The sequence below is a fragment of the Littorina saxatilis genome, linkage group LG2 (assembly GCF_037325665.1).
Source record: "Littorina saxatilis isolate snail1 linkage group LG2, US_GU_Lsax_2.0, whole genome shotgun sequence".
NCBI lineage: Eukaryota > Metazoa > Mollusca > Gastropoda > Littorinimorpha > Littorinidae > Littorina > Littorina saxatilis.
In genome coordinates, this window is record NC_090246.1 from 18,112,527 (window position 1) to 18,137,949 (window position 25,423).

The 25,423-nt window shown below is 38.9% G+C and overlaps 2 protein-coding genes across 2 annotated transcripts in view; both read left to right on the forward strand.

The window, feature by feature from the left end:
• The window catches only part of LOC138957197 (ADAM 17-like protease), a 60,387-nt gene extending 45,715 nt beyond the window's left edge, over positions 1 to 14,672 (forward strand). The window contains exons 14-20 of the mRNA XM_070328355.1: positions 388 to 526; positions 872 to 951; positions 6,152 to 6,273; positions 8,529 to 8,607; positions 9,191 to 9,267; positions 13,969 to 14,025; positions 14,502 to 14,672. Coding sequence (XP_070184456.1) covers positions 388 to 526; positions 872 to 951; positions 6,152 to 6,273; positions 8,529 to 8,607; positions 9,191 to 9,267; positions 13,969 to 14,025; positions 14,502 to 14,672 — 725 coding nt within the window. The remainder of the gene's footprint in view (positions 1 to 387; positions 527 to 871; positions 952 to 6,151; positions 6,274 to 8,528; positions 8,608 to 9,190; positions 9,268 to 13,968; positions 14,026 to 14,501) is intronic.
• Positions 1 to 24,159, forward strand: part of LOC138957206 (ADAM 17-like protease) — a 64,689-nt gene extending 40,530 nt beyond the window's left edge. Inside the window, exons 12-22 of the mRNA XM_070328363.1 lie at positions 388 to 526; positions 872 to 973; positions 1,714 to 1,773; positions 4,207 to 4,301; positions 6,152 to 6,273; positions 8,529 to 8,607; positions 9,191 to 9,279; positions 13,969 to 14,025; positions 14,502 to 14,620; positions 17,388 to 17,429; positions 19,570 to 24,159. Of these exons, the coding sequence (XP_070184464.1) occupies positions 388 to 526; positions 872 to 973; positions 1,714 to 1,773; positions 4,207 to 4,301; positions 6,152 to 6,273; positions 8,529 to 8,607; positions 9,191 to 9,279; positions 13,969 to 14,025; positions 14,502 to 14,620; positions 17,388 to 17,429; positions 19,570 to 19,693 (1,028 nt within the window). The 3' untranslated portion in view covers positions 19,694 to 24,159. The remainder of the gene's footprint in view (positions 1 to 387; positions 527 to 871; positions 974 to 1,713; positions 1,774 to 4,206; positions 4,302 to 6,151; positions 6,274 to 8,528; positions 8,608 to 9,190; positions 9,280 to 13,968; positions 14,026 to 14,501; positions 14,621 to 17,387; positions 17,430 to 19,569) is intronic.
• Positions 24,160 to 25,423: the final 1,264 nt, after the last annotated feature.

The window sequence follows — 25,423 nt, forward strand, 5'->3', positions numbered from 1 at the left end:
CGTTTGAGCTGGAATAATGTCTGCATTTGTGCATGCGCATGTCCATCCATGTGTGTGTGGTGTGCGTGCGTGTGCTTATGTGCATGTGTTCATGTGTCAGTGTGTATACTTGTCAGTCAGAGTGAGAGAGAGAGCGAAAGAGAGAGAGGGGGGCATACTCACAAGAGACAGCTTATTCTTAATGACTGTCTCAACCCCTGCTCAAAAGATGTCAGCCGTTCAACGCTGTTGTGTTATACAAAAACCTTAATGATGGGATTTGAAGGCTGGTGAAATAAGTGGGTTTAGTAAGCGTCAAGAGAGAAGACCGCAACTGGTTGTGATGATTTTTTTTACTGCAGCTCCAAGTGAGATAGAACTAAATACTGAATGCCTGAATGATTGCAGATGAAGGCAAGGTGAAAAGTCTGTGTGGTAATGGCATTGTAGAGGAGAATGAAGAGTGCGACATTGGCTTCCCTGAAGAGGACGTTGAAGACAAATGCTGCAACAGGGACTGCAAGTTCAAACCAGGCGCTCAATGCAGGTATGTGGTCATACAAGCTAGGCTGTTAGTTATTTGCTGCAGATTTGACTGCCAACTCATACTTGGACATTTTTATTTATGTTTGAAAGCTTAGTAAACTGTCAATCAATACAATGCATTTGTTTTGACACAAACTTCTCAAGATAGAAAGAACTCATGCTGATTGAAATGACTGACAACAGACAGGATACGGAATGCATTCTTATGATTTTGGATACACATTGCCTAGCATTGAGTGAAGCTTGATTTATTATAGTACAATAATGATCGATAGAAAAACCCAGGAAGGTTACAGGAAAATGTTTTAATTTTCATATGGTGTACATGTTCTTGTGTTGATTGCAGTGATTTCAACTCACCCTGTTGCAAGGAATGCTTTATAGCAAGCAGCTCTGTGGTGTGTGAGGAAAAGAATGAACTTGCTTGTAAAGGAGAGGCCTTCTGCGAGTATCCTTTGGGAACAAAAACTTTAGACACAGGGTTTGAGTTCAATAAATATTATGTTAAATGCTGATAGTATTGATACTGCCATTTTAGACTCTTTATCAACAAATGTGGTAAAGTACGGTTCTGTGATGTCACATAACCTCTCCATTTAAATTTTTTACTTGCTTAAAAAAATTAGGAGAGTATAATAGTACTGTATTTTCAGGACTACAAAAGGCGCAGCCCCCACTTTTATTAGTTTAAAATGAGAAAAATCTACACAATATCTAGGCGCTTCCGTTGTATAGTATATATATAGTATAAAGCAGAAACCGTGATATCTCTGCAGAGGGAGTGTTATGTTTCTTTGTATAGCGGTGTGGGTACATGTGTACTCTTCTTTTGCCTTGCACAAGGTGATAAAGGTCAATAGGGCGCAGGGGTCAAAGTTGAGGAAGAAAGCTGCGCCCTGGAGTCATGAAAGTACTTGCACAGCAGTGTGTGGTTGGCCATCCATCATTTTGGGGTTGCCTCAGACACTTTGGAAGCTATAGCTTTGAAACTTCACATACTCCCAGGTTTTGACGACTACCAACATATTCACACACGCAGACACGCACATGCACTTGCCCACATGAACAAATCAATGTAGCACAATATTATACTATTGTTTCTTGATTAACTGCTTCTGTTGTTGCTGTCATGAAGTGTCAGGAAATAACTGAAAAATGTGATGAGAGATGCCTTAACTCTGGGTCCAGTGGGAAAACTCTGAATTGTTCTGCACCTTCACTTCTTTCTAACACACCCTGCATCGACAAGTGAGTTCTCTTCCTTTCTCTTTCATATTTTCGTGTTGTTCTGTTCTGCTTGACTTTGATGCAAATACAATAAACTGATGTTCTAATATTGGCTGAATACATTTGAGCGTAGACTGTATAATATTACCATCCAAGCCGAATTATTCTTGTTTTACTTTCAGTGGTATATCTTTATACATGTATGTTTTACATGTATAGTGTAAGCATCGCTAATGTTCACAAACACTAAGAGTTAGACTAAGAGGCTGTCAATTTGACCAAATATATACTGTTAATATTTAAGGGTCCACACTCTGTCCATTTCTTTCCACATACCAAGCCTTGCATATTACATCATATTTTTTATTTTATTTTATGACACAATTTAGCACTAAATAAATGTACCGCAACACGGTGGCCTAGTGAGCGGGAGGTCGTGGGTTCGAACCCCGGGTCATACCTAAGACTTTAAAATTGGCAATCTAGTGGCTGCTCTGCCTGGCGTCTGGCATTATGGGGTTAGTGCTAGGACTGGTCCGGTGTCAGAATAATGTGACTGGGTGAGACATGAAGCTGTGCTGCGACTTCTGTCTTGTGTGTGGCGCACATTAAATGTCAAAGCAGCACCGCCCTGATATCACCCTTCGTGGTGGACTGGGCGTTAAGCAAACAAACAAACTAAATAAATGTGAAGTTTTGTAAAATGAGAAATGCCTACATTTTTGTGTACATGTACATGTAATTGTTATTCAAAACTTGCATTTATGATTTAATCAACAAGATTTTGTTTTATTCAAAAGTATGTCGCTGCATATTGTTATAAAATTTTCTTTATAAATTGTGCTTGGATGTTATTAAGCATGAGCATGAAAACTATAAACACTTCTTGGGCTTGATGATCTAAAAAAAAAAACCATGCAAATCTGGTCGACCTTCATCAAGGTCACAGTGGGGACATGTGCAGGGCAAAAAATGGAACATTAATAGTTATCTTCTTCAATGTTTTTGAAGATAGAGCTTTGAAAGGTGCGGTACCTTTTCGATTACCTCCAGGCATGACCCAAGTCTGACTGTCGTCAAATTTCAAGGTCATGGTGGTGTCAAGTTTTGGTCAAAATATGGACAATTATGAATGACTGGGATGTTGTCTAAGCTTAAAAAAAATTTACAAACACTTCAGGGTTTGATCTCCTCCAGACATGTCCTAAGCCTGGTCAACCTAAGTTCACAAGTTTTAAAGTTAGAATCTTGGGGACATGTCTGGGCAACAAGAACAAGTCGCGTAAGGCGAAAATACAACATTTAGTCAAGTAGCTGTCGAACTCACAGAATGAAACTGAACGCAATGCCATTTTTCAGCAAGACCGTATACTCGTAGCATCGTCAGTCGACCGCTCATGGCAAAGGCAGTGAAATTGACAAGAAGAGCGGGGTAGTAGTTGCGCTAAGAAGGATAGCACGCTTTTCTGCACCTCTCTTTGTTTTAACTTTCTGAGCGTGTTTTTAATCCAAACATATCATATCTATATGTTTTTGGAATCAGGAACCGACAAGGAATAAGATGAAAGTGTTTTTAAATTGATTTCGACAATTTAATTTTGATAATAATTTTTATATATTTAATTTTCAGAGCTTGTTTTTAATCCAAATATAACATATTTATATGTTTTTGGAATCAGAAAATGATGGAGAATAAGATGAACGTAAATTTGGATCGTTTTATAAATTTTTATTTTTTTTTTACAATTTTCCGATTTTTAATGACCAAAGTCATTAATTAATTTTTAAGCCACCAAGCTGAAATGCAATACCGAAGTCCGGGCTTCGTCGAAGATTACTTGACCAAAATTTCAACCAATTTGGTTGAAAAATGAGGGCGTGACAGTGCCGCCTCAACTTTCACGAAAAGCCGGATATGACGTCATCAAAGACATTTATCAAAAAAATGAAAAAAACGTTCGGGGATATCAATCCCAGGAACTCTCATGTCAAATTTCATAAAGATCGGTCCAGTAGTTTGGTCTGAATCGCTCTACACACACACACAGACAGACAGACAGACACACACACATACACCACGACCCTCGTCTCGATTCCCCCCTCTACGTTAAAATATTTAGTCAAAACTTGACTAAATATAAAAAGGATATAAGCACTGTTTATTTGATTCAACGTTTTTGAAGATGAAACTTAATGACACTTCACGCCCTTCTCGAGTGTGATGACCTCTGGACATGATCAAACCAATTGATCCTGACCATATTTTAAGGTCACAGTTGGGTCAAGTTTGGATCAAAAAGTAGGAAATTAACCTTCTCTTCCATGCCAGTGGATCTACTGAGCAGCAGATGATATGTTTTTGATTCATATTAACCTATGACGAAGATGATTCATATAAGCATTTGCTCCTCTTGTTTTATGTAAGATGTATGAATGGGTCATGTGTGTGAACAGGGGCCAATGCTACAGTGGGCGGTGCCTGAACTTTTGCCAGCTTCGTGGCTTGAGCGAAAGCAAGACCCTGAAGCCATGTCTCTGTACCCAGAACAGTACGTAATTGTCCTTAAAAACTCTAGTGACTGAGTGGGATGAATTAGTGTTTGCTCAGTTCATGTCAGATAACATTTCCCTGTGCTGGTTTATGATAAGTTGCAACATATGGTTAACTGCAGTTACTTAAACATTCTGAACCTCAATGTTGTTACCAGCAGCATTCAGCAAATCTATAATTGCTTAAATGGTTAATCTTCACAAGTCCTCCACAATCCACATGCTTTCTTAACTCTTACCAGTTCGCTCCCTTGCCCATCGTAAGCAAGCTTACGATGCCCCCCCTGTAGTTTTCCACTGACCAATTATCTAATTATAATTTTTTTTTATTTTTTTTTTTTACATTGGATGGGTCGGACAGTGGATAAACTCATATTTAAGACACACTTTATGACTGAAACAAGCTGGGTTTTTGTTATAAGTTAGTTATAGAAATGCATTATTAGGCACAAAAAAAGAAAAAAGTCTGTTAACGGTAACATAGGCCAAAAAAATAGGGTCGGTAGGTCGGGACTTTTTTTTTAAATTTTTTTTTATTTCCCCAAAACATATTTTTAAGTTATTTTGCCAAAAAACAAAGCCCCCTTTTTTTTCTCTTTTTTTTCTTCAAATTTTTATTTTTTTTTTCAAATTTTTTTTTTTAATTTTTTTTTTTTTTTTTTTTTTTTTTTATACCAAATGCCAAACAAAAGTCTAGGGTCGCGCGAAAAAATAGGGTCAGTCAGGATACCGTAAACAGAATATTTTTTTGGGGGGGGCCTTAGGCATGAAACGTCCAACTTTGAAATTTGGGTGGGGGTATTCAGGTGACAATAACTTTTTTGTTTATCAGCAAAACTCTATAAAACTTTGCTATGTTATGTAAAATGAATGCCCAATCAGACTAGTTAGCAGCATATCTAAAATAAACTGAACACAAAAAAAATTTCTTCTTTGTGTTGTCACGTGTTCCAAAAAATGGGCGTACAAATTTCAACAAAAATCATGTTGTCACCCCCATAACATTTTTACCTTTAAAGATAGCACAATTCTCTTTGCAAATATGAAAAGCTTATTCATTTTCCTTTCATTTGATATATAACTTTCTATATTTCATTTAGAATATGACCCCAGATAGCCACTCGGCAAGTAGGCACCAACAGCACTGTAAAATATGCCCTAAAACCCCCGAACTGGTAAGAGTTAAGCAGTTTTCAAGTCAGTGTCAGATACGATTATTCAACGTTTATCAGGTCAGTTCATATTAAGACAAAGCTTATAGGGTAGGATTTGAAAGGCCTTATACTTCACTATGGGAACAGAAGTTATAAGTGTACATGAGAAAGAGTTAGGCATATATAAGGCCTAAAAAAAAAATAGATGTGGTTACGGTAACCCGACCTACCCTATTTTTAGGGGCCGACCCTATCACTTTTTATTACATTTGTCCAAAAAACCAAGAAAACGAGTGCAGAAAACGCAATGAAAGCGAAAGCGCTAGAGTCACACATTTATTTCCCTGTCAGGTTAGGTTTAATTTGTACACATCAGAAAAAAAAGTTTAAAAAAAAGTGATTTCCTACCTTCCTACCTTATTTTTTGTGTGGCTATGTTACCTTAACCACACCTAATTTTGTTGTTGCCTAAGCAACTACGCTTGTTAAATCATAAAAAAGAAATAATTCGCATTTCAGCTAGTTTAAGCAACAATGCAGTCTCGCATTGAGTCCGTCCTCACAGTGATCGTCAAAATTACTTAATCTTCTCTAGTTTTCAGATTCATTCATATTTTTTGACAAGAAACATCAGTTGAACTGCGACACATTTATGGTTACTAGTGACATTGTAGAATCTGTTGCAATGTTTTCAGCGACAGCCATGTGTCGTCGATGCTGCTTGGAAATAATGCAAAACGACACGAAAGGGGAATGTTTGCCCACTGCAGTGCTACAAGAGGATGGGCGCACCTGTGCCACAGGAACATGCGATGAGGTAATTGTTTATTTCATATACGAATGAACCCTAAATATCATGTTTCAGGGCTTTACAAGTATAAACAGTCATTGTGCATTTTTCTTTGCAAGTGGAATTCGGGTACATGCACTAACTCATTTACTTTGAATGCATTTTTAATGAGGTATATTTGTAGAGAAGCTATGTTATTCTCCACCAGGGTGAGATATCTCTGATTAACCTAGTTTAGGTAAACTGTAAATGGACAATTGTACACTTAAGCTGTATAGACATAGACCTAGAACACTTTATTATCTCAACGAGGAGAAACTCAGGTGTGGTGTATACAGAATTACAATAAACAAAACGTAAGAACATAAATAAAATATCGAGGCGCAAATTGTCCACTCATAATAGTCAAGATTAGGACGACAATATCAAAACAAATCTCTCTCTCTCTCTCTCTCTCTCTCTCTCTCTCTCTCTCTCTCTCTCTCTCTCTCTCTTTCTCTCTCTTTCTCTCTCTCTCTCTCTCTCTCTCTCTCTCTCTCTCTCTCTCTCTCACCGGCACTGTAGTAGGCTTACAAAACCAGCTTAATGTCCTGCGCTGCTCTGCAGATAAACTGTGTCTGAACGTGAACTTGACAAAGACTAAGGTCATGGTTTTTAGAAAGGGCGGGCACATTGCACAGAAAGAGAAGTGGTTCTACGGAATGGATCGTCTTGAGATTGTGAACTCGTTTAAAATATCTCGGTGTAACCCTTTCCACCCAACTGAGCTGGAACATTGCAGTAGAAACAAAGACAACCATGGCGAAAAAGGGAGTGATCGAAATCGTTAGATTACTGAACAGACTTGGCTGCCATTCGGCAAAGGTGTTTTTCAAACTATTTGACGCACGGATCGCCCCTATGCTCTTGTATGGTTCAGAGCTATGGGGATATGGAAAGTATGACTCTGTGGAAAGGGTCCACCTGTTTGCGTGTAAAAAGTTTCTGAAAGTGACAATTCGAACTCCAAACAACATTGTGTGTGGTGAATTGGGAAGACACCCGCTGTATATTAACTCTGCTGTCAGATGTGTGAAATACTGGTTTACACTGCTGAAGCAACCTGATTCAAGATATTCCAAGATTAAATATAAAGCTTTATGTAATTTGGCATCGAAGGGCCACACAAATTGGGTCTCCCATGTGCAGAGTCTTTTATGTTGTAATGGTTTTGCTGCTGTGTGGATGTACGGAATGGTTGGGAATGAGAAGTGTTTCTTACAAGAGTTTAAAAGACGTTTACATGATTGTTTTTGTCAAGAATGGTTCTCCTTTTTAGAATGCAGTGAACGTTTCGACATTTATAATTGTTACAAAACATGCTTGGAAAAAGAGAAATACATTGAATTAATCGAAGATATTAAGTACAGAGTTGCTCTTACTCGTTTCCGCGCAGGAGTATCCGAAATCAACGCTCACAAGTTTCGGTACGCACCAAACCAAACGACAAGAAACTGTCCTCTCGGTACAGTTGATAAGGAAGATGAACATCATGTTGTATTATTATGTCCTTTTTATCAAGACCTTCGAGCAAAGTATTTGAAAATCTCGAACTCTAAGACGCTGCAACAACAATTAAACTTGTGTATTTCTGTGGCAGTAATGAGGATAATGTGATGAACAGCTTCAGCAGATTTGTGTTCTTCATGTTACAGAAGAGACGAACCCTTATAAATCAGGTTCAGTGACATGTCATCAGGGTCTTAATGTATTTGTTGAATTTTATGCGTGACTATAATTTATAACTGTGCAGATACTATTACTGTTATTTTAGCCACTATTGTAAGGGGCTGTGGCCTTAGACAATTAAAGATTTGTTCTTGTTCTTGTTCTTGTTCTCTCTCTCTCTCTCTCATATGTAACCGGCACGGTGGCCTAGCGGTAAGGCGTCCGCCTCGTGATCGGGAGGTCGTGGGTTCGAACCCAGGCCGGGTCATACCTAAGACTTTAAAATTGGCAATCTAGTGGCTGCTCCGCCTGGCGTCTGGCATTATGGGGTTAGTGCTAGGACTGGTTGGTCCGGTGTCAGAATAATGTGACTGGGTGAGACAGGAAGCCTGTGCTGCGGCTTCTGTCTTCTGTGTGGCGCACGTTATATGTCATAGCAGCACCGCCCTGATATGGCCCTTCGTGGTCGGCTGGGCGTTAAGCAAACAAACAAACAAAATCTCTCATATGTACTCAGTACTATCAAAAAACAGTTTCCTGTGCATACATTTTCCTTGTTTTATATCTTGCCGCAGGGAGTGTGTGCCAAGATTGAACAGGATTTGGCACACCGCATCTTCAAGTTTATCAAGTTCTTGACTGCCGACTCACTGGGTATGTAACACAATGTGGTACATGTAATATCTTTCATACTTATGAGCATTGGAATTCTGATTTTGCAAGTGTACATTTCAATATGTTAGATTTAATTTGATTTATGGAGGATCTGATGTACATTCTGCAGCTTATTTGGCTTTAATTGCAAGGAGTATATATGTGAATATGGAAAGAAAAAAGAAAAAATATAAAACATGATTGCACCAGCAGTTCTTTTTTCAGTATTGTATTCTAAAGGTGTAATTCTCACAGTTACCTAGATTTACATGCATTGCTGTTTCATAGTGAGTTCTCACATTTTCTGCTTGCTGATTGATAAACTGCACTAGCTTCTTATTAGTGAATGTTTATTCTCACAGTTAACGCCGGGCAGCTGATGAGCCACATCAATAAGTAGCTGTTCTTGCGAATTTTTATTTTCACATTCATGGATGGTTAATCGTTGAAGTGCACACATTCTGTTTGTACGAATGTTCATATACAGTCTCATGTTCATTGATTGCTTAGCACTGGGATTTAAATTGCTCATGTTGTGAAATTAGCTGTTCAGGTTGTGCTCATGTGCACTTGTGTTTCGCAGTGGAATTCATGAGGACCAACATTGTGGGTACAGTTATTGTGCTGTCTCTTCTTATCTGGATTCCCGCCAGTTGGATTGTCAGTTGTGTGGTCAGTATACTCTTTTTCTCTTTTAGACTTTTTTTCACTTTCACGTTTTGGTAACCCATACTTTTCTTCTTTGTTTCTTCTTATTTTGTTTTTTGTTTTTTTTAGTTGTGGTGGGGAAGGGGGGGGGCTAGAATATATTAAATTACATATCTTATCCCAACTCACATATAGCAATTAACCCTAGTTCAGTGTTGGTAATGCTGTACGCGTCCCCTTGGTAACAAGGAAGACAACTCTAAAAAAGAGTGACCATGACCCATCAAGAGGTCAAGGCCAGACCGAGATCGAGGCTTCATTCCTACCTCAGCGTTCTCACGCGGTGGTCGCTTTTCGTTACGCTCCGGCTGGTTGGCAGCCTTTGTGACTGGGTTTTGACTTGGTTACATTCCCCTGGGTATTTTCTCCTTCGTCTTCGACTTCGCAGCCTGTTGGGGTGAGATCTTTCCTTATTTTCCATGATTTTGGGCTACATTTTGGCCTCAATTTGTACTTGTAAAATTTTTTGAAATTTTTTTTCTTGAGTTCATCTTGTCATGGCCGATGGGCGGGGATGTAGCTCAGTCGGTAGCGCGCTGGATTTGTATCCAGTTGGCCACTGTCAGCGTGAGTTCGTCCCCACGTTCGGCGAGAGATTTATTTCTCAGAGTCAACTTTGTGTGCAGACTCTCCTCGGTGGCCGAACACCCCCGTGTGTACACGCAAGCACAAGATCAAGTGCGCACGAAAAAGATCCTGTAATCCATGTCAGAGTTCGGTGGGTTATAGAAACAAGAAAATACCCAGCATGCTTCCTCCGAAAACGGCATATGGCTGCCTAAATGGCGGGGTAAAAAACGGTCATACACGTAAAATTCCACTCGTGCAAATAACACGAGTGTACGTGGGAGTTTCAGCCCACGAACGCAGAAGAAGAAGTCATGGCCGATAGTGGCAGGAAGAAGCAACCTCCCAAGCAGGTACCTGCTGAGGCTTCCCCTAGGAAAACGCCTAGGAAACTGAAACATTCTGGCCAGGCTGTTGTTAGCGTTTTAGAGCCATCTTCTAAAAAATGCATTGATGTTTTGGTTGATTTGCCCGTGACCTCTATTTTGCCGGTTAAGTCCTCTGACAAGTCTGTTAAGGACGATAAGGTTGTGAAAGAGACTAGCGCTTCTGCTGGTTCGGGTTTGGTTGCTGCGGATGTAGCTTCCTTGCTGCTTTCGCTTAGCTCTCAGGTTAGCTCTCCGGCTGCTGAAATTTCTTTGACGAGAGCTGAGCTACGGGCTCTACCTTCCGGTGTGACGGATGTTGCTTCGCTGGCCAGGGTGCGCCCTTCCCCTTCCGCCACGGTCACCCACGCTGATGTACACGCGACGCAGGATGCGAGTTGGGCTTCGGTTAGAATGAATATAAATGGCGGCGTATGCGCACGCATACGGAAGGCAGCCTCGATCTCGGTCTGGCCTTGACCTCTTGACGGGTCATGGTCACTCTTTTTACATTTACACTTTTTGACTCACATGCGAAGCAAAAGTGAGTCTATGTACTCACCCGAGTCGTCCGTCCGGACGTCCGTCTGGACGTCCGTCCGGAAAACTTTAACGTTGGATATTTCTTGGACACTATTCAGTCTATCAGTACCAAATTTGGCAAGATGGTGTATGATGACAAGGCCCCAAAAACCATACATAGCATCTTGACCTTGCTTCAAGGTCAAGGTCGCAGGGGCCATAAATGTTGCCTAAAAAACAGCTATTTTTTACATTTTTCACATTTTCTCTGAAGTTTTTGAGATTCAATACCTCACCTATATATGATATATAGGGCAAAGTAAGCCCCATCTTTTGATACCAGTTTGGTTTACCTTGCTTCAAGGTCAAGGTCACAGGAGCTCTTCAAAGTTGGATTGTATACATATTTTGAAGTGACCTTGACCCTGAACTATGGAAGATAACTGTTTCAAACTTAAAAATTATGTGGGGCACATGTTATGCTTTCATCATGAGACACATTTGGTCACATATGATCAAGGTCAAGGTCACTTTGACCCTTATGAAATGTGACCAAAATAAGGTAGTGAACCACTAAAAGTGACCATATCTCATGGTAGAAAGAGCCAATAAGCACCATTGTACTTCCTATGTCTTGAATTAACAGCTTTGTGTTGCATGACCTTGGATGACCTTGACCTTGGGTCAAGGTCACATGTATTTTGGTAGGAAAAATGTGTAAAGCAGTTCTTAGTGTATGATGTCATTGCTAGGTTTAGTTATTTGACCATGTCAAGGTCAAGCATGTGAGTCGTATGGGCTTTGCCCTTCTTGTTTGGATGTCAGATCCATTGTTTTTCTTTTCTTTGAAGCTAAAGCTGAAGCCATTTTCAGTTTCACTGCTTATCCAGTGAGAAGAAAGACCAGACAGTGTTGAATTGTCATCTGACGGTTTACTGACAAGGGTGTGAGTTGTCATCTGACGGTTTACGAGGGTGTGATCACTGTTCACACAAACGCTGAAGTGTCTTGAGTTGTCATCTAACGGTTTACTGACAAGAATTCACGACCAGAAGGCGACTACTAACCCTCTGAGCAGAGAGAAAATGAACAAAAAGTGTTTTTATTAAACGGCCCCTGTATTTAATAACCGGCGGAATTTTACATAGGTTAGATAGTGGTAAATCCGGACCGGACCAGACTGTATTTAAAAAACGGCTGTTTTTATTAACCGCGTTTTTTATAAGCGGCGACCACTGTACTATAATGGTTACTATTTTTGTCTTATTTCCTTGTCATTCTTCCTAGAACGAGGTGTTAATTAGTTTACTAGCCAAGGTCACAACAATACTTTGTATCTCACTGAATGATAAACTCGGTCAGGGAGGGGCAAGCGGGGTTTTCTTTGGCGTTTTCAAATTGTATGATGTTTTGTTAGGTTGTAAGGGGTGTGTGCAGGGTGTAAAAGGGCAGGGAGGAATGTTTGATTCACCCATTTATGGCACTCGATCATACATGTACCATATTTGTTAACTGACACAAAAGCTGGCCTGGTGCGAGTGGTCGCATAGTTGCAGTAATCAGTCAAGTTAAGCATGACAATGTAATAATCACAGGCAAATTAAGCATGACAGCATAATGATCGCAGGCAAATTAAGCATGACAGCATAATGATCGCAGGCAAATTAAGCATGACAGCATAATGATCACATTGTTTTATTGGTAGTTTTGTTAATCTAAATATAAACTGATAGGTCTCTCCAGCTTCTAGTTTAAATTTGTTTAGTTTCAGAGTTTAATTACCGTTTAACTAACAAAAACCTTACTTATTTTAATGTTTCCATTTATTTCTTTAACTTCTATATATATATACGACTTGTGTCTGTGTGTCTGTGTGTGTGTCTGTGTGTGAGTTCGCGATGCACGGCCAAAGTTCTCGATGGATCTGCTTCAAATTTGGTGGGCATATTCAGGTAGACCCGGGACAGGACACAACCTGGTCGATATTTCAACACGTGCTCTCAGCGCGCAGCGCTGAACCGATTTTGGTTCCACCTCAGCTATTTTGGTTCCACCTCAGCTACCCGGGCCCCCATACCGACACACCAAAGCCAAAGTTCTCGGTGGATCTTTTTCAAATTTGGACACCGTATTCAGCTACACCCCGGACACAATATCATCGATGAGATATTTCAACACGTGCTCTCAGCGCGCAGCGCTGAACTGATTTTGGTTTTTGTGTTCATTTCACCGTTATAAGTCTTCTTCTTCTTCTTGGCGTTCGCAGAGGTTACACAATCAGTCCAGCACTGGTGATAAATGTTGTCGTTTTCTCCAACTCCTGTCGACTGCCGTATAGTTTGGTCTGCAAGGGAGTTGATGACGGCCACACTTCTTTTCGTTCCTCATCTAGTAAGGGACATCGCTGTAAGATGTGTTCCGCTGTTTGGTCCTCTTGACCATTATAAGTAACTCTTCCTTATCTTCTCATCTTCTCCAGGTTTTCAGCGTTTACCTCCCTTCCTTCGTATGGTATGAAGGGGGCATCTTCGGATATTCCCGGCGTTCTGTTACTATTTTTAGAAGGTCACCGCAGTGTCCAGAACGTAAATTGGACCCGTAAATTATCCTCACTGTAAAAGTGCAAAGGTCGAATCAATTTATAGCCACGCGAAAAATACACTGTCATCTATCTCTCTATAGATACGGCTTCTCTGTGTTTGTGTGTGTGTGTGTGTGTGTGTGTGTGTGTGTGTGTGTGTCTATGTGAGCAACACCTGTGCATTGTTCAGTTCTGTTTGTGATGTGGTCTGGCGGCTTTTGTGTAATTTTATGTACTGGCCTTCCTTTGAGAAGCCATAACAGTTCAAAAGGGCTTAGAGATAAGCTCTAACTTGCTCAGTCCTGTTTGAGTGGAGTTCGCCTCCAAAGGTGATTAACACGGTTACATTCGTCGACAAGGATGGGACTCGATATGGTCAGGAATGGCATTATGGCCACTGAATCATTTTCGTGCTGTTCCCATTCCACGAATCTGGGAGGGACCTAAGCTTGGCGGGTCCATTGTTCGGACCCGGCGAAGCCGGCGTACGGCTCTAAGTACTTCTTCCCGGCGAAGCCGGCTACCCGGCGAAGCGGATATTCATTCTAGTTTCATATATTTAGCTATGTATTGATCCATTTGTTTGACGGAGGCAGTTGAAAATGTCTGTTGTTTCAGGACAAACGCCAAGTGGTTGAGAATGAAAATGACCTGCAGCGATGGCTCAGCAGAGAGGTGAGTGCTTTGAACTGAATGCTGGGATAACTGATGTGATGTAAGACCTATATCCACAGAAGGATACATGAACTCAGTGACATTTGAACTGTTGCATAACCTGCAAGCAAACTATTTTGATCTTTCATGTAAGATGAGACCTCCTTATGGCATTTGCTGAGAATATTGCTTTTGTGGATTTCAGTGTGTGTTTACCCATTTTATTCTTTTGATCATTGCCTTTACCATTGCAATTATTGAAAGTGGAGATTAGAAAATGTTAAACGTTGGTACAGCTGAAATATTAGCATGGACCCCTCAACCTTATACTGGTCACATAAATGAAAGAATGAATTGAAAACAAACAAAAGTCAGACATTTTGTTTTTGTACACATGCACTTTTATTTTTGTGTGGTTTGTTTGTTTTGTCTATTTTTGTTTCTTCTATGGTGTTTGTATGTGTAAAACTTTGCACCATTAGTCTTTTGGGTTTCAGCGCTCCCTCATGGGTATTCAACGGGACCAGATGAAAGATTTCGTTATCAAGAACTCGCGCTTCACAAGTGTTTTAAACGCTTCTCACATCAATGGCACGAGGGAACAGAATTTTCCAAGGTCAGAACGAGCGCCCCTTGCCTCTGACGAGGATGAGGAAACTCTTGTCTGATTTTTGGCTTGCATGGCTTTTTGTTGTGTTCATGATATATTTTTTCTCAATGTAAATTCTGAGTTTTGTTGTTTGGTGTCCATGCTGATATCGATGTTCCTTACTTTTTACATTTAGTCATTTAGCGTGCATGTGTGAAGAGCGATTTAGAGAAAACTACTAGACTGATCTTCATGAAGTTTCACATGAGAGTTCCTGGGTATGATATCCCGAGACATGTTTTTCATTTTTGCGATAAATGTCATTAATGACGTCATATCCGGGTTTTTGTGAAAGTTGTGGAAGCACTGTCACGCCCTCATTTTTCATTCAAATTGATTGAAATTTTGGTCAAGCAATCTTCGAAGAAGTCCGGACTATGGGATTGAATTTCAGCTTGGCAGCGTACAAATTAGTTAATTAGATTGCTAATTAAAGTTGTCATCAAAATCGAATTTTCACACAGATTTAAAAATGATTGAATCGTGTTCCTCAATTTCTCCTGAATTCAAAAATATATACATATATCATGTTTACTCTAAAAATATGCTCAGAATTAGAGAAAATAGGTTAAGTAATTACTGCGTTTGCACGCTTCGCGGAGACAAGCGTGACCCGACTCTTGGGTTTTAAGTGTGGTTAGTCGAGACTATCTTAATATGGTCTCGGCGATTACTTTTTTTTGGTGTTAATCTGTTACTTTGATGCCGACAGCTTGACTAAATGTTTATATATCGCTTCACGCGACACTGATTTGGTTCATGATTTGTTCAACATTCCGTACTATTTTCTTTGATAGGATTTTGTTTCGGTTTTGTTGTCATTTTTGTTATGTTTTTACAGTACGGTAATTTTTGTTAATTGGTGCCAAAACCACTAACACCAAATGTTGCACTTGTGTGATAATATTGTACATGTACTGACTTAATTAACATAATGTACACTCATGTGAGAGTTTCAGCCTAATTTTTTGGATAGTATGCATCTAAATGCCTTTGTTTGTAAAATAAATTCAGGAAGTGAATTGAAAAAGGTTAAAAAGACAATTATATTAATCCCCTTCCTGTTCCACTTTTCATTTGGGGTGAACAACTTGTCACATAGGGTAATAAATAATAAATGTTCTTTCAAAATGGGCAGACGTGCACAAAATTACTTTTATGTATTGAATGTATCAATGGTATTGATCACAGTACCAGGTATGCGCAAAACATGTATATCCCTCAAATCAGTTGAAGTGAAAGACAGCCCAAGCCCCTTCACACATTGCTCACCTTTGCTTCAATAATAATTTATAATTTGTCTTGAGTGGGATGGGGGGGGGGGGGGGGGTTGGTTGGTTCAACAAGGAGGAGTGGAATTTACTTGTATTGAAGTGCTAATTGAGACACCTAATGTTCATGTACAGTAAATATTTATAAAGCTTTTTTCTTGATTATTAATTTGTGATACAATAGGTGCGCTTGAATATGCAAGAGACCAAGATAACCATAAGTATTTGTGTACTCTGAACCTTATCCTGGACAGAACAGTAATGTGTAACAAACTATCAATCAATCAATCAATGAGTCTTATATCGCGCATATTCCGTGGGTACAGTTCTAGGCGCTCTGCAGTGATGCCGTGTGAGATGAAATTTTATACGGCCAGTAGATTGCAGCCATTTCGGCGCATATTTACCTTTCACGGCCTATTATTCCAAGTCACACGGGTATAGGTAGACAATTATTAACTGTGCCTAAGCAATTTTGCCAGGAAAGACCCTTTTGTCAATCGTGGGATCTTTAACGTGCACACCCAATGTAGTGTACACTAGTAAACTAGTCCCATTCTGTTTGTATGCGTTTGTGTTATGTCTTACAATCAATTTTAAGTTCAAGTATATAATTTTCCAATATCCTTATGCATGTATGTAGAATAATTCTTCACACATGCAAACAGTTTGCATTCATTCTGTATCTATGTAAGTTTTGGTATATATGTGGTATTTGTGAGTTTGAAGAGGAAAGTGCCAAAAACTTGTTGAAGCAGAGACATGTTTATTACGCTTTCCCTTGTGATTTACAAACATCAAGTATTCATTGGTGGATTTCATTTTCCAGATATTCATTTTATGAGGGGAAGAAAATAATTCCAGATATCTAATCAAATCCTGTACATATAATCTATTAAAAAAAATCATATGACTTTTCTGCTTCCAGAACGTAGCAAGTAGACTATTTTCACAGTGCAATGCACCTGTGTGTATATTGAATCATATTGCAAATTTACCACAGTAAATTGTTAGTGCCTTAATTGTACAATGCTCCACCATTGTTCCACCATTACTACAGAAACACAGAGACTGGTAGAGTTCATTGGTGCATATTCATCTCTTTGTTTTGTAAGTGGTCTGAGTTAGTAGTTTTTGTAGTTGTTTTCTGTGTGAATGATCAGGTAATTAGTGTATCAAGTTTTTGGCTGATTTTGTGCAGGCCTTAAAACTGACATCATAAAATGAAGTAACACTTTTTCACTAGAAGTGAAAGTAGTGCTTATGCCCCCCAAAAAATCTTGATATACTTTGCTTTCTGCAAATATTAAATCTGCTGTATGTTGTAGAAGAGCTTTTGGTATATGTGTGGGGTTTTTCTGAACTAACAGAGATGTCTTACTGAGTGGTCTAAGACTATGCACTCCTGCATGATTGATGTTTTGATTTTGGTTTTCATGATTGGTAAATGTTTTCTCTCATAGTGCATCTACATCCAGCAAGAGGGTAACATTTAGGGACCATGGGTGAGATAAGTACTGACTTTAAGTCAGCTTTGTGTGTGTGAATGTTACTTTATGATTATGTGATACTTTTGTAATTGTGTTTGGTTTGCATGGTTAATTGGGTCGTCTTTTGACAGTTTCTCAGTGTTCAACAGCTCCCATGGGGTCGCCTTCACGCGGCGGGAGTGTTTCAACCGAGCTACCCCACCCCTTTACTTCTCTTCTTTTGTCTTATTTCTGCCTTACCAGTCCTTTCACCTATATTTCCTTCCAAGAAAACTCTCCCTACTATTCCCTGCAGTTTTCCAATTCTTTTCTTGTTGTCTTATTTCTACCTGACTGGATCCATCACCTTTATTTCACTTACCAAAAGTCTTCTTTTCCACATCCTTATTTCTCTGCACCCCGCATGTCGTAAGAGGCGACTAACGGATTCTGTTTCTCCTTTTACCCTTGTTAAGTGGTTCTTGTATAGAATATAGTCAATGTTTGTAAAGATTTTAGTCAAGCAGTATGTAAGAAATGTTTAGTCCTTTGTACTGGAAACTTGCATTCTCCCAGTAAGGTCATATATTGTACTACGTTGCAAGCCCCTGGAGCAATTTTTTGATTAGTGCTTTTGTGAACAAGAAACACTTAACAAGTGGCTCTATCCCATCTCCCCCCTTTCCCCTATCCCATCTCCCCCCTTTCCCCGTCGCGATATAACCTTGAATGGTTGAAAACGACGTTAAACACCAAATAAAGAAAGAAAGAAAGTGTTCAACATTTTGTTGTTTTTTGTTGTTGTTGCAGTTCTTGACATTGTTGTTGTATGATGTTTTTCCTTTCTTTCTTTTACTGCAGGATTACTTTTTGTTATGCATTGGTGTTTAGTGCATATCACTGTTTGTGCTGGGATTTTGTTCACTTTCATATTTGTTTCATTTTCACTGTTTTGGGTATTTTTGTCTGAATTTAGCCACTGAGAGTCTTGGTGTATTAATATGTGTAAACTGGAAGATTAAACTGCCCGAAAACAGTTTTCTTTACTGTATCACAAGGGCCAAATGGAGAGTATTTGTTAAAAAAAACAAAAAGTAATTATGAACAGAGATAACACATTTTGATTTATTTGTCCTCATATTCACGGAAAATTTGTTTGCACTGACTGAAAATTCAAGCGCATCAATACAGAGATGTTATAGAAAGTGGCCTTGCCTTAAAACAAATGATATATACTTTTTTGGTAGGCACATTTAGTATAACTAAAATGTGCCTACCAAAAAGGCACATTTTAGTTATAGTATAGCTGAAATGCGCCTACCAAAAAAGTATGTAGCATTTGTTTTAAGGCAAGGTGGGTTGGTAGTGAATTTTCAACAAATATATATTGCACATGCATTAGTTCCCTTTTGTGCCTGTGCTTGTCTATACAGTATCTCAGGAGAAAGTCCAGCCAACTGTTTTTGAAATAATTGTGCTAACGTAGGTTGTAAAACGCATTTGTTTGCATATTCCAACGAGCGTGTCCCTGTGATTATATTGTGAGAGCACACCCTTTTCTTTATGTTGTAACATTTATATGTGATAGAGTATATAGCTCAGATCTTTTTCCTTTTCCCACCACTATAGCTGGTATCTTTTCCCCCTTTTTTTTTTAAATCCGGTTTGCATGGTGTTTGGTGAGAGTGACCAGTTCATGAAAGTAGCAGAGTGAGACTATTTAAAATCAGCAGACTGGATGAACTGCGACAACATGAGTGTTGTGATAGCTTTCACAGTCTGTTGCTGTTTATTATCTTTAACTTCAACTGCATGTAACGATGTTAATTGGCTAACAAGTTTGCTGGCATGTCTTGTTCAGATGTTTGGGATGAGCCATTCATTTTCCATTTTACCTTCCAAGAAAGGTGTGGTAGCTGAAGAGTATGTTTTTAGCAGTTCACACAGTGCGATTGTTTGTTGAAGTACCTGTATAGTATACTGTACTTTATGTTTTCCGTAATGAATAGTGAGCTATGACAGTTGCTTAGAATTGCCTAAGTTGGTAATACATGTATAACCATCTGTGTTAGTCCAAAATTGTTGATTTTTTCTTTCTACTTTTGATGTTGACCTGACCATGTGTCTTGTTTGAATGTGTTCTAATGTTGGATGGTTTGTTGCTGCGTGGGAGCAGGATCACAGGCGAGCACTGTAACCAACCCTTTTCCCCCGGTAATGGAGACCACCAGGGATGGGTCAGCAGGCAGCAAGTGAAGACCACAAAGCAAGCAGAAAGTTGGCAGAAGGCCTCAGACTAGGCACAGGCATTATAGTAGGCAATATGGGCCGTGAAGTGGGCACAGGCCTTAGAGTGGGCCTCAGCCATTCATTGGGTTCAAACCATAATTCAGCTTAGTTGACTCCTCATGGATTTTGAACAACTCAGTACATCCCCTCCTCAGATAATCTGGTCCGGGAACAAGAGTGACTACTCTGGAAGAGCAAAGAGCAGCTGCAGCTATAGGTCTAGAACACTATTAAACCCAGAATACTCGCTCATCACTCAGGAGGTTCCTTTGCTTCAGTGAAAGCTATCATTTGCCACAGGGACTACTACTATGGACACGGTCCTGGTAGCACTACTAACAGTGAGGATGTGAAGCAAGGTTCAGGAATTATGTTGATAGTGTCGAAGGATCATTGCAGAGACCCTAGGTATTATTCTGAGCATGCAGAGGATGCCCATGAATGTCTTGGTGAGGAGAAGGGGGGGAGGTAATTTCCATGACAGCCATCAGTACACCGAGATCTATGAGGAAAACAGTTTTTATTATACTTACCATTACGAGCATGTTGATGATTATGAGTATTATTATGACGAAACCCTTGAGAAGGACATCGCTCACTCCAGCAACCATCCTGATTAAGACTCAATATCATCATGACCATGCAGCTACCTCAGGATGAGGGACATTACTCGGAAAAAAATGTTCTTATGGCTATCGTTCTGTTCATTTCTGAGAGTCGCTGTTACAGTATGTTCTTGATCTTCTGTCGGAGTGTCCTGAGTGCATTACAGACCTCTGTGCTCTTTCTGTGTTTGTGAGGCAAGGGTGGGCACATTACAGTGTTGACACTGATCTCAACTGCAGCATGTAAGGACTTATTCACTTACTCCAAACTGGATGGTGGCAACCCTGATGCAGTGGTTTACTGTTTCTTTTACTAAATTCATCCTCAAACCATCAGTACGTGCATGGTAGACTTTTTCGAGTGTTAAAAAAGTAAAAATGCCAGTATCTGATGTTTGATAAAGCCTCAAAGTATGAAGATCTCAGCTAGTGTACAGTCTTGTGCCTTCTATAGTTACTTACGTTGTCAGTGTGTTGGGCAGGTTGGTCCAGACCTGTTTACCCTTACTATTTTGGGGTGATTTATTACTATTTTTTGGATTTTGGGAAAAATATACTCCATTTGAGTCCAGACTACGATTTTCAAATGTGCTTCAAATTATGTTTATGTTGCTAATGTTGGCGTTTGTAACCACTGGGCTACTATTTTGGTCATCAGACTACTATTTTTTTTACTTGACCATTACTCTTGTCAAGTTTTTATAGGGGTAAACTTCCCTGCCTGTGATTGTTGTGTTGGTGTTTGTGTGTGCTGTTGTTTTGTTTTCTAGTACATTTAGCTTTGGAATAAATTGGTGAGTGTAAGACAGAGTACCTTCGCTTTGAAGATTTGTTCAGGAATTCTACGATGTTTTGTATGCCTGAAATACACAGGATATTTTTCTTCTGTATTTTGGTGTTCCAGTTTGGTTCATTACCATTCTTGTTCTTCAAGAGATGTGCCTCCACCATAACCTTATAAATTACATTATTCTAATTTGATAATTGGTCATTTTCTTGTTCATCCTTTCACAACACCAATAATTTTCTTGTATGTGTCAGACAGCAAGTTGTCATATTTGTGCTCATTTTTGTCAAATGTTTGGTCTGATAATTGTGTTTACAACAAGCTTGAATTTATTTTTGATTGTCATAATGTTTTGTCTTTGTAGGATCACAAATGGTGAATAATGTTCAAACAGCAGCTGGGTCAGCCTGTTGCCTTACTTGTTAGTTGCAAACGATTGTACACATTGTTTTGTTTTTTTCCACTTGGACAATCCCAGCCTGTCAATTTAAAAACAAAATCAAAACTGTCAGTACTTATGAAGATGATCATTTTACATTGTACAAACTGAACACATATTTTTTGTGAGATTCCTAATCTTTGCTTTCGATAATTTCAGTCTCAGATACAGTGTATAATTTTGTTGAATTAACAAGAAATATTTGTTTAAACTTTTGTCAAATGTGTTGTGAACAGATCTAATTACTTGTGAGCACGTTACAGCTAAAATCAGTGGAGTAGTATAGTATGGCTGATCTTTTTGTGATTATTGCAATGGTACCATACAGAGATTCATAGTTCACCACAAACCAATGTACCAATTTTGACGAGAAAGGGTACGTGTCTTGGATACTCGTATTTCAGGCACCCCTGTGTTGTACAAAAGTTAACAGAGCAAGCAATAATCAAATATTGTTTGTTAACATAAGATAGCTCACAAAGCACCTATTTTTTGTAATGTTTACTTTCTCATTCTCTATCATTCCATCTCTGTGTGTGCAGTACATTTTGTTCTGCTTGTACACACTCTCTTTGTTTTAAGGTGTGTGCTTTATTATTTCAATTTGGAAACTGGTCAGTGCCAGGTAATTTATCTTGAAATTATGTAATCTGTGTCAAAGCCTGCTATCATTCCTGTCGCCTTTTTGTGTTTTTCTATTTAGAGGCATAAACTACCTTTTTGGTGTTTTAGAAACTGTTTGGAATTAATGTTTTGGTAGGGGTTTGGTTCGATAATGTTTTGGTAGGGGTTTGGTTGGATACTGCTCTTAACCCTTACACTGGTGCAATTCTGTAACATGTTACATAGCCACTGGTGAATTAACAGAGAGAAAAATAAAGAAAAACGGTCATATAGGTTTTCGCATCCATGGGAGGTAATCGGAACCGACCAAACAGACTGAGCCAGTAGCGCGACATAAGTCGTGACAACCAGGTGACAGTATACGTAAAATAGCACGACATATGTCGCGACAACCAGCCTAAGGGTTAAGAATTAATGCATGGACCGAATATTATCGTTGTGTGTATAAAGTTGAAAAGTTTGAAGTGTTGTGATGTGGAGGTTGTTCTTAATAAGATTGATCAAGTATTGATTGGTATATTTAGTAACCCCCCCGCGGGTTAGGGGGAGTCCCATATTGGTTGGGACGAGAAAGAATTTACCCGATGCTACCCAGCATGTCGTAAGAGGCGACTAACGGTTCTGTTTCTCCTTTTACCCTTGTTAAGTGTTTCTTGTATAGAATATAGTCAATGTTTGTAAAGATTTTAGTCAAGCAGTATGTAAGAAATGTTAAGTCCTTTGTACTGGAAACTTGCATTCTCCCAGTAAGGTCATATATTGTACTACGTTGCAAGCCCCTGGAGCAATTTTTTGATTAGTGCTTTTGTGAACAAGAAACAATTAACAAGTGGCTCTATCCCATCTCCCCCCTTTCCCCTATCCCATCTTTCCCCGTCGCGATATAACCTTGAATGGTTGAAAACGACGTTAAACACCAAATAAAGAAAGAAAGTATATTTAGTAAGTTGTTTAGCTGTGATACAAAGTGTAAATCTATTTAGTACTGAAGATGTTAAGTTTTGGGAAAGCATATAGCCTTGTTTCAATGGAAAAGAAACAAGTTTAGATATATATGTTTGACATAAGATCCGAGAAACAAAGGAATGTATTAGCGCTCTAAGAATTTGACATAAGAGTTTACATACGAGTTGCATTTTAGCGGCTTTTTTAGGATTTATAAAAGCGTCTCGCAAAAGTTATCAATCGTGACTCATTAACACTTATGCTCCACAAAAAATAGCTCAATATTTCCTTTCCCGTACATTGTTATTTGGCCTTAATTTTGTGGGCGATTAACTGTAAATGTGCTCCCACTTTGTTTTTAGTGTATTTTTAGGGCTCATTTTCAGTTTACTGAGCACCAGCTTTTGCAAAATAATTTGGGAATACATGTACTGGCATCATTTGTCAATGATACGGTGGGTTCTAAGGAGACAAAACAAAGTTGAGCTTTTGGAAAACTGTAGTTGTGACAATTGGCCTAGACAGCGGATATTCTTGCTCTTTACTCATTCTATTATGTGACTTCTCTTGACCTTGAAACTAGATAACAAATGCATACATAATGTATATGTAGTCCATCATAGGCGCTGCATACAATTTGTTTAATCTTTTATAATACCAGCCCTGGGTGCTAACTTGTGTGGTTATACATGCACATAGTAGTTTTGGGATTGCTTGAACTCAAATAAAATTCTAAATGTATTTTCTTAATAGCCTTCCCTAAAGCCTTGTTTTGCTGGCATTGTGTGTGGTTCTCCCCAGAATCGTACCTCTTGTGGTTGATGAGTTATGTGTATGGAATCAGCATAGGTACCCACCAGGCCTGAAGATGCCTGACATTGAGACTTTTCCTAATACATATGCAACCCTTAATTTGTTTCTGCCGCATTGTTTCCTTTTGGGTTGTTGTGTAATAATGATACCTTATTTTACGACAATGCCAATAGTTTCACTATTGTATTAACAATATCATTATCAATATGTCCTTTTATTAACTAGGTTGGATTATACACTACATTTATAAAGAAAATCAACAAGTGTGTGTCTACGTGTGTGTGTCTGGTCTGTCTGTATGTGTGTATGCTGATGTTCACCGTAAACTCATATCTGTTGGTGTACATGTGTGAAGCTCGCAGGACCAACATCCTCATTCACAAACACTCCAACATCTAAAGGAAAACATTTTAAAATTTAGTGTCAAACAAAAATTGGCGTTCAACAATGTCTCCTCAAAAATTAGATAAAATTAAATTAAAATAAAGGAATAAAATGATAAGAACAAAACAAGTAAAACCAAAGGAGTCAGAGGAGACACAAACTGGATGCATTACAATCTTTTCAGAAAATGTTTGAAAGGCGTGTACAAGATTGATTTACTCACGGGGGTCACAGAAGGAAAGAAAATTGTTTTCAATCAAGCTGGTCTTTTTTGGGGGTCAGAATATATTAGGTATGACTTCCTGGTCAGAGAAAAATACATAATAGCAAAATCTGATGTGCCGTTGCCATGGGGACGTTCCAATATGGCCACCAAATATGACATCTTTACATGCCCAAAACTGCGTAACCCCTAGGTGTAGGATATATTTGATTGCAGTTTTGTGTTTAGAAAAGAGCAAATTAATTTTGTACAGGAGGGTTTGCTTGTGACAGGATCTTAGATTTTTCTACATTTTATTTGGCAATAACCCGTGATTAAATGAGACCAATTTTACATTTTAAATCCATCGAGGACAAATGACATCGACAAATGCTTCTGTAACATTTGAGAATAAAGTAACACCATGCAACATTTCAAGGCTGCATCATGTTTCTGAACAAAGAAGATCTCACTGAAAGTTAACAACTGGCTGCAAAACTACAAAACTGAGAAAATCAGGAAAGAAATTTGAAAATGCATTTCATCAAATTTCAAAATATAACAATGACTGTAAAAGTGGTTTGAAAATAATGCTAGCATGGTCTTGGCACAATGGCACTTCTTCTATGGGAAAATAGGTCCAAGGACTTCTCTAGTACGTGTTTTGTGAATCATTCTTTACTTAAAGTTCTCTTGTAATTACTTTTAAAATCCACTAAAGTGTGCCGTTTTAAATGCCCTGCCAGTACCCGGCAGCAAATACACGTTTTTACCGAGTTAAAACAATTGTCTCTTGATAAATATAATGTATGTAGCTGTCTACAGTATGCTTCAGCATCATGGAAATGTCCGTGTCCTATCTCCTCTTTGCGAACACTTCAACGTCGTACGGCAACGTATTCTTTCTTGCGTCTCAGTGCCATTGTGGAGTTTCCTGACTCC